Here is a 10,025-nt window from a genome sequence, read left to right as displayed (position 1 = left end):
TTAATTAAAAATATTGTTTCCAAATTTCCCTGTGACGCGGAATATATACTGTAGTTATTACTACATTTAATAATTCATTGTATACATCTGTGGCTGTAGCCACACTGATTCTAAATATAAAATCACGATATTATTTATGCATTCGTTAATACAAAATTTGCCTACGAGACAAATATAAGAGTGATTAAATATTGGTTTTTGTTCAATGTTTTATCTTATTTAAATGTATGGGCAAATGGCGATGCGAAGTCGGTCGCTGTTGACTGCCAAGATAATATTCTTCGGCCGTTCTTATAAGTTCAAAGTGGAGCCGGGCAGGCTGACAGCACGTGTGCATGGTAAAATCTGATCTACATACTTCACTTCGCTCGCAGCATCGCGCCACGATTCCCAGCTATGCTAATGTATGGGCAAATGGCGCTGCGACATCGGTCGCCGTTGACTGCCAATATTTTATTTTATTTTATTTTTATTTTTTTATTTTAATATATAATATTCTTCGGCCGGTCTTATACGTTCAAACTTGAGCCGGACAGGCTGACAGCACGGGTGCATGGTAAAATCTTATCATAGATATAGAATAAAGATTAAATAAATATTTATTCTATATAGAGTCATAGACTATGATCTTATTTACAGTCTGCACTTCGCTCACAGTTGACACCGGGCATCAATTTTAGCTCATTTCTTTCCGGAAGGTGTCGCCTCTGTACCATCAGAGACCGTCACGATGGCGGCGCCCGTTAAACATGTCAACGATCACGGTGTTTATGTTGTTCCCCACTATTCTGAACAGCTATGGTTTAAATATATTTTATCCGCTGCAGCGGCCACTGTCGCTGAGACAGGTATGTTAACAGTGGTACCACAGGCACTTGGAGCGTTTCAATAAAATATAATGCTAAATAACGTAAAGTAATAATTAATATAGCCTAGGCCTATAATATGTAACTAATTAAACTATATATTTATGTGTCAGTGACTCGGTGTGTAGCGGCAGCCATGGCGGCCACAGGCACTTGGAGCGTTTCAATGAAATATAATGCTAAATAAATACGAAATCTGTTTACTACCAAACTCTTAATGTTTCTATACTCTCTTTCACCTATTATTGCCGACAATTTCCTTGAAATGCCGTCCAAATGCTCATCTAACGACATCTTCAACAAACGCTGGCTGCCGCCTAGCCCGACCAGGCGGCCCAAGGATAGAGAACATGGGTCCCAATAAAATCAATGAATGTGCCTAACCCTAACCCTAATTCTATCCCTAACCTTAACCCTAACCTTAACTCTAACCTTAACCCTAACCCTAACCCTAAGAATAACCCTAACCTATTATATTGATATAATATTATATTTATATTGATGTAAATGACATTGGTTTTATTGGGACCCATGTTCTCTATCCTCGAACCGACCAGGCTGTGTGACTAACGTCAATATACACAAAGGTCTTCTAAACCTAGCAAAGACCGTTTCTTGGAGCTAGCTGCCGCCATGCCTATGTAAATAGGCTAATGCCTATATATTTATGTGTCAGTGTGGCTGAGAGGGTCTATGCCCCCCAGCTAGGGTACTGCCGGAACGTACCCTGGGTACGGTCCGGTTTACCGGAATGTACCCTGGTACTATCTAATATGCCGGACCGTACCTCGCCTACTCCACTAACGAGTCTAGGGAGTCGCCTACTCCCTAACGCAAGCCCTAATCCTAATCCTAACCCTAATCCTAACCCTAACCCTAACCCTAACCATATCAAATAGTTACCAGGGTACGTTCCGGTATACCGGACCGTACCCAGGGTACATTCCGGCAGTACCCTGGGGGACATAGACCCTATGAGTGTCAGTGTGCAGCGGCAGCCAGCTTTTGTTGCAGATGAGCATTTGGACGGCATTTGCAGGAAATTGTCGGCAATAATAGGTGAAAGAGAGTATAGAAACATTAAGACTTTGGTAGTAAATAGATTTCGTATTTATTTAGCATTATATTTTATTGAAACGCTCCAAGTGCCTGTGATGGCGGCAGCCAGCGTTTGTTGCAGATGAGCATTTGGACGGCATTTACAGGAAATTGTCGGCAAAAATAGGTAAAAGAGAGTATAGAAACATTACCTGATTTACCTGATTCCACCCCTCACCTGTAGCAGGGTTCTCCCCAGGATGAAATTGAAACAGGGGGGGGGGGAACTAGGAGTGTCCGGGGGCCTGGTCGAATCAGAATTCTTGCCGAGGTGGCCCCTTAATTGCCAGTAGCAGCAGCGCCTCTAAAGCTGACTCACTCAGCCTGTTCCTTTTATTCCGCCAATTCCACTTATTGTGGTGGAATTTAATCGGGGCGGAGGTAATTTAAACGTGGCGCAACGATTGAAACGGGGGGGGGGAGTTTTCCCAAACGGGGCGGGCGCGCCCGGTTTGCGCAATGTAGGGAGGGGCCTGCCTGTAGCTTTGGAGTGGATCAAAGGGTAGGAAGACTACTGTCTTGTATAAACCCCCATCCTGACATATTCATCCACGTGGCTTTTAAACGAGTTAATCGATTTAGCTTGTACTGCTTCTTCTGACAGGTTATTCCAGTGATTTATTACTATAAAACTGAAAAAAATGTTTCTTTAACTCTAGTCGTGCCTGCGGAGTGAACAATTTGAGGCTATGGCCATGAGTACTGTTGTATTCCGATCTTGTAAAGAATTTTGTAGGGTCAATAACTTCGTAGCCATTCATTAGTTTGAAAGTTTCAATGAGGTCTCCTCTTAGTCTTCTCTGTTCCAGTGTTATAAATCCTAGTTTCTCTAGTCTTTGTTCATAGGAAAAATGACGAATTTCTGGAATTATACGCGTCATCCTTCTTTGCACCTTTACCAGTAACACTATATCTTTCTGCAATTAGGGATTCCAAGATTGGACAGCATATTCAAGGTGAGGTCTAACCAGTGATTTGTAAAGCTGAAGGATGATTTTTTTGTCTTTATATGTTATAGTTCTATTGATGATTCCCAGTATTTTGTTTGCTTTACTGGCAGCTATAGCACATTGCTTACTGTTCTTAAGGGATTCAGTTAATTATGGTTACTCCAAGGTCCTTCTCTTCTTGTACTTGCTCCAATATGTGCCCATTCATGTTGTATTTATCATGCTTTTGGTTGTTGTGACTATAATGGATACTTTTGCATTTGTCAGCATTGAACAACATTTGCCAGTCATGGGACCATCCTAGTACCGTTTGCAGGTCATGTTGCAGTGCTTCAGTGTCTGCTGTTAAATTCCTTTGGTAATTAAGACTTTGGTAGTAAATATATTTCGTATTTATTTAGCATTATATTTTATTGAAACGCTCCAAGTGCCTGTGAGTGGTACGCGACGATTCGGCGCAGGGCAGCTCTGGCGACTTTCCGATTTTGATTGTAGAATTTGATAGTGGAATTGACAGGCTATTGCTATTGCTATTGCTATTGGCATTGATTGAGGCCCGTAGTCTGTGTAGACTGTACTGTAGTGTTACTGTTACGGTGTCACTGTTACTGGTAGTGTTAGTGGAAGTAACATTTACTGATTCAGTGCAACACTATCTATGAGCTTGCCCCCTAGTTAAAGATAGTGTTTAGGAGTCTCCACTCTGTCATACTAATAATTGTGCAAATATACCTACGTCAACGGTGTGACAACTCATGTTGTTCTAAACAAACACTTGAGCGTGCAGAATTCTAAGCCACTAATCTAATACTAGCACGTTATGTTTTCCGTTGCAAACAGCTACGTATCCACTCGACTTGACGAAGACCAGGCTTCAGATTCAAGGAGAGATTGCTCACCATCATCACCATGGCGTTGCTACGGACACTGTCCCTCACAAGGGCATGGTCCGCACTGCCCTCGGAATCGGTAGGCAGTCGAACCTACGCCACGAGAGTCAATTGATGTCACCCCCCTCCCAGCTAAATGTGTTCTTTCATCAGACATAAACGTCTTCTAGACAGGTGTTTCGTTTTGTAGAGGTGATATAGCTGCCATTCTTGGGAAACTGCAAAAGCTGGTTGTTATAGGCTGGTGTTTGTTCTATAGGAGTCATCTTGCTGCCATGTAAGAGAAATGCTAGAAGATTTCATTTTATACTGGTGTGTACATCATAGAGGTTGTTTCACTGCCATGCGAGGGAAATGCCAAAAGTGCCCCTTTTAGACAGGTGTTCATTTTATAGAGTTACATGTATGCTGACGTGTGTGAATGTACTCGGGAAGCCTGTCAAGACTGTTCACACAATTACCTTTTCTCGAGTTATTTCTGAGTAGCCAAGCGAATGGCTATCAAAATATAATTGATTCTTCAATTCAGCTTTTGACGAGTGTTTACGAGGTGTGTACAAAAACGACTATTGTATAGTGTATTGAACACTGTATTCATTATTACTTTTATCTTCCAGTGAAGGAAGAAGGCTTGCATAAACTATGGCAGGGCGTGACGCCTGCAATATACAGGCACCTCGGTATGTATCATGCAGAGGCCAAACAAAAAAATAGGTGTGTTTCCTATTGCATCGAAAACAAAAGTAGGGTAGGTAGGTAGGGATTTTTTTTATTTTTATTTTTATTTTTATTCTTCGGTTCCTAATATCCCTCTGATGCATGCTATAAAGTGGTGTATAGGTAGGGATAAGTTAGTAAGCAAGTACAGAACGTGTTTGTAGTAAAAAATCTCAAGTTTTGTCTGTCAGATTTCAAATAAAAAAAAAAATATTTATAAATTTTTTTTTTTTGAAACAAAAGTTTAGGGTCGGCCGACCGGAAACACACCTATTTTTTTGTTTGGCCTGATCATAAATGTCTAGTTGCCAATATTATAGCAGTGTCTGTATCATGGGACATATATAGCAAAGTAAGCACATACATATTGCAACCCCTAATAAGACGGATTATTGATTATTGATTATTGATTTATCTTGGGCTTATTGTTTGTGTCTCAGTCTCTGTCATGAAACTAGTATCTGAAATGATGGGAGAAAATGTGTTGGAATGCCCATATAGAGTTGCCCACTGCCAAAAAAAAATCATAATCATATTGCAGATGACTGCATTTTAATTTTTTTTTTTTTTGAAAAACGATTAATGTTATCATAGCTCTTAACTAGTGATCGTTATATAGGAGTAACTGCGATCTTTCAAGGGCTGGTGTATCTCAATCCAGAGTAGTTGTTGTTGTTCCACTTGGAGGTGGAAGTGTTATCTAACGAAATTTGCATGCGCACGTTGAACGTAACGTTGATCTCTTGTTGCAGTTTACACCGGATGTCGCATGACGTTCTACGAGAAAATCCGGGAGGTGCTGGGCAAGAATGACGATGGAACATTCTCCTTCTGGTAACTACCTATCTAACCGCAACACGGCACGAGAGACACGTGACACAAGTGGTTTCCGTTGTCGCGACAAAATCGTGATCATGAATAATCACGCCAATAATCGTTTAAAAAAATATAGCAAAGACTACAGATGCGGTTGAAATTGCAAAACGACTCCTAAGCGTTAGTTCACTCACGACCTGTTATTGCCTCACACTCGTTAAGTAGACTCGTTACTAGCGTGGGTACGCTGCGAGAGCGCAGCGAGCCGAAAACATTTTTTAGGTATAGCTAGGGCCCATAGATGTATAATAACATTAAAATTGTATTCAGATAATAGATTATAGATCTTATATGAGCATTTTATTATAAAGCAGTGCCTACATAACGATAGAAACATGAAGATTTAATTTCCACAATTTTCGGAGCTCTGCTAATTTGGGCATTTTATGAATTTTGTAGTTTGGGCGTTTTGCTAGGGTTCGTAATTTGGGCGCCGGTATTCGGTATGAAAAATGGCTTGGATTAGGCCCTAGGATCAGTCGTGGCGATGGGGCATCGTTTCATGCGATTGCTGTTTGCTTCACGCAGGAAGGCGGTGACTGGCGGGGTAGTGGCCGGTGGCGCCGCCCAGTTCATCGCTAGTCCGACGGATCTTGTTAAAGTGCAGATGCAGATGGAGGGTCGCAGGCGACTGGAGGGAAAACCACTAAGGTGAGTGAGTGCCAGTCTAAATCCATGCCAAGGAGCCTACGTTGGGATGTATGTTACTTCATCATTACTTAAGATGCGATTAATCCATAATTATGTTGGTGTTTGTGTTTCGCAGGGTGAAGGGAGTGGCTGATGCACTGAAAAATATTGTGAGGGAGAGCGGAGTGAGGGGCTTGTGGAAAGGTTGGGCACCTAATGTCCAAAGGGCTGCCCTAGTCAACCTGGGAGGTAAGCGAGACATGTACAAAATTGACTTCCATCACACTCCACTGTAGTCAACTTGGATGGTGTATACTAAACAAATACAAACTGCATTTTATTACACGCCAGTCAAGTCAACCTGGCAGGTATATATATGTATACACGTACAATCTGTATTCAATGGCATTTCTTAGCGTACCACCCACGTTGACCAGAAATCACTCAGAAGCCGCATAAAAAACAGCAGATATAACATGGCAACTGCTGCTTGTAGATTTTCATGAAGGAATGCACTCGGAAGTCATCTTTAGCACGCGCACGTGTAAGTGCGAGTGCACTCGCTATGCTATCAATGCCAAAGAAAAGGTCATGCCAATTCAAAACTCAACCCACGCTCCCAATAGCACATGGACTACATGCAGTCACAAATGTGTCAGCATTGACCTCTACAGAACAGCCACCTGTCCAAAGAGGCCACGTTTGCCATTTCTAGTCTCTCTCTCCCCTCTCCCTTCTCCGAAATTTTTTGTTGTCCGCGCATGAGAGGTGTGTGTAAACGTGATACGTATGAATCGGTTTATTGCGAATGTGATTATATTGATAATTACCATGGTTTCAATCTTCATGTAGACTCTAGAAGCACATGCTTGTACGAGGTGGATTATATTCCTATCAATGCGCGATCGGCGAAATACTTTCGACGTCTCGTTTGCGTTTGTATGTATCTTGGTTATAACAGTGGTATAGTATTTTGCTGCGAAAGCCTCGGTTCGTTGTTTCGAGTGGGTCGACATGAGCGGGAGATAAAGCGAACGCGTTTATATTAGCAGTAGCAATCTAGCGATCATCTAACCGTCGTCTGTAGCGGGAACGAGGCTTAACCTGCTTTATGGTGTTTGTTTTTTAGGAGCTTATACACATGCGGGTAGAAGTTATGTCATTGCGTCGTATTAATTGACTAGCATCCTATTTTGTGTAGGCTATATATAATATATTTATATTATATTATATATATAGGATAGATATAGATATATAAATATATTAGATAGATAGAATTATATGTGCGAGGGCATTTGCTTGTATTGCAAGGCTGTACGATACGTTATGAGGAGATTTTTAATGCTTGTACTGTGAAATTCTACAAGTGAAGAATATGTAATTATCCAGTGATACGTGATAGTATGAAGCGATGTTTCCTATGAGAATTGTACTATAGCTGAGATCTGCGGCGGTGGCTGCAGCGCGTTTCTGATAACTCGAATTAACACGGGAGAAAGAGAGACAGAGAGAGGACAGAAGGCTAGGCAGAGAGAGAATGAGGAGAGAGATAGCGGCTGGTTAATGTAAGGAAGGATGGATGCATGGATGCATGGATGAAGAAAGGATGGATGGATGGATGGATGGATGGATTGGATGGATGGATGGAGTGGATGGATGGAATGATGGATGGAGTAATGCATGATGGATTGGATGGATGGATGGTATGGAGGGATGGATCATGCATGCATGTCATGCATGAATGATGGCATGGATGTTAAAGGAAGGATGGATGGGATGGATGGGATGGAGAGTAAAATGCATGGTGTATCATTGCATGCATGCACGACGACGGACGGACGGATGGATGGATGGAGGAAAGGCTACGCAGAGTTGCTTAGATTATTAGAACACCGCATCAACACTCTGCAACCTAGAAACAGCACGTGGTCACGTCGGATAGGCACGATTGTTTACAGTCAGCCGCCCAAGGTGGCGAGATGATAATGATCGAGATCGTCGCTGGCAGCCTAACACGTAACTGTTGTTATACATCCGCAACGCATGCGTTCACTGATTGGGAGCGAGTCCTAGTTGTCTCTTGCTGCCTTTTCTGTTGCCTTACCATCGACTCTCGTGCTATGCGCCGTCCCGAAGCAAGCATTCGCTTGTACGTCCCATGCATCATTTATGTTGGCCGTTACATCCTCCCTGCTGCAGCGCTATGCGCATGTGCGCTAACGTCCACTCCGACCGACCGCCATAATTAAGCGTACTGGCTGCTCACGGTGCGATCTCACTGTGACGCCATGGGGCGCGATCAAACTATAATGTTGCGGGTAAGTATCGTTATCTCACCAGCTGTCAGCTTGCGGCCGGGCAGCAGGAAAACTTTCAGAGACCGCGCTTGAGAGGAGCAGTTTTAGTTAGGAATGTAATCATTCAAAATAGTGACCACAGGCAATCTGACTGAAAAAGGTGAGCGTTCAGCTGAAACGCGCGAAGTTACAAACGGCGCGTTGAAAGCTTGCGAAGAGAACGTCAATCAAATACCCCGAGGTAAACTGCAGCGATCCATGCATCACCCGTCGGCCCTACTCGCCTTCCTCGTGCCAACCACGCTCCTCCTCGCTTCTCCCTGCTCGCACTGCCTGGCGGAGTTGGCGCCACCGTGCGAACCCGCTGACGGCGTGTCCGTCTGCCGGACTGTCGTGTGACGATGCGTGACGTCATCACTCGGGTGGGTCTGCGGCGGGAGCAGACGCCGCAGATGGTCGTGCTGAACGTTTGATCGATCCAACTTGCAACACCGACTGTCCACGCCGCATCTGCGTCGGCTGCGACTGTTCGACATGACGGTGCCGGGTCACACCCGAGCCGAGTCGCGGTCGGGCGGCGACATTCATTCGTGTCGCACACGGTGAGTGATATATTATTTGTCCAAGTGCGACGGATTACTCATCAAATCGAGGAATATTACCTGCGCTGGGCCACGAATCGGTGCACATCGATAAACGTAAGTATAGATGTCTGTGCATGGCGCGCGGTGTGTTGCGTGAGGATGTGTGTGCGTGCGTGCGCGCGGTTGTGCGCGTGAAGATGGTGTGTTGCGTTGCGTGTTGCGCGTGCATGGGTCATGGTTGTTGCGCGCGTGTGCATTGCGTGCGTGCGATAGCGTGTTGGTGTGCTCTGCGCGCTGCGCGTCACGTGTGTGTGCACTGCGTCGCGTGTGTGTAGCGTACGTGCGTTTGTGCGCGCGTGTGTGTGCGTACCGTGTTGCGGATGGCATGTGTGTTGTAGCCGCGTGATTATGCGTAAGTGTGTGGTGCACGTGGCGGTGCAGTGCGTGTACACGTGCGTGCACGTTGTGTGTGGGATGTGCGCGCGCGTGGGCCGCGTGCGTTGACGAATAAATTATAACAGCAACATTAGTTCACGTCTGCCTACGATTATTGTAATATCCTCCGGAGTACATGATATACAATGCTAGAAATAGTGATTAATACACCGATTTAAACCAATATTATTCTTGAGTAAATAGCGTTACCTATCAAACGTTATAATATAATTATAATAATATACTATATAACTATATATATATTGTATATAGATCCAATGGTTGTTTTATGACTGGTGTGTCGAGATGTGCTCAATACTGACATGAACATGAGAGCAAATATAGATATAAGTTTACGACACCGGATAGTAATTTTGACTCTGTTTATTGGCATACATGAACTGTTTTTCGTGTGGAGCGAAAGCTCCAACCTCACTTCAAGTGCTAATACAGAGTGATCTATTTAGACATCCAGGGAGCAGTATAACAAAAACATGCATAAGTGTTAAGTCTATTGATTCGTATTCATACGTGCGCGTTAAAAGAAATACCATTATCGATACTAATTAGCGCGGTCATTGCGGTGACTGCTGCGCGCTGGGCGCTAAAGCTGAATCATTGAAGAGTTTCACATAAGCGTTATCCTCCGTAACACTGGTCGCGTATAACTTATCTATCACTC

The 10,025-nt window shown here is 43.6% G+C and overlaps 1 protein-coding gene across 1 annotated transcript; it reads left to right on the top strand.

Annotated features, from left to right (window-relative positions):
• Window positions 1–664: 664 nt before the first annotated feature.
• On the top strand, window positions 665–6,323 carry LOC106814222 (mitochondrial uncoupling protein 4-like). Its single transcript, XM_014818521.1, has 6 exons — window positions 665–848; window positions 3,755–3,883; window positions 4,422–4,484; window positions 5,274–5,355; window positions 5,926–6,048; window positions 6,164–6,323. The coding sequence occupies exons 1-6, from the start codon at window positions 731–733 to the stop codon at window positions 6,321–6,323; spliced, it is 675 nt and encodes a 224-aa protein (XP_014674007.1). The 5' UTR covers window positions 665–730.
• Window positions 6,324–10,025: the final 3,702 nt, after the last annotated feature.

This window comes from Priapulus caudatus, unplaced genomic scaffold (genome assembly GCF_000485595.1).
Source record: "Priapulus caudatus unplaced genomic scaffold, Priapulus_caudatus-5.0.1 Scaffold887, whole genome shotgun sequence".
Classification (NCBI taxonomy): domain Eukaryota; kingdom Metazoa; phylum Priapulida; class Priapulimorpha; order Priapulimorphida; family Priapulidae; genus Priapulus; species Priapulus caudatus.
Note: the sequence above shows the minus strand (reverse complement) of the source record. Positions and strands in the feature narration are given on the sequence as shown.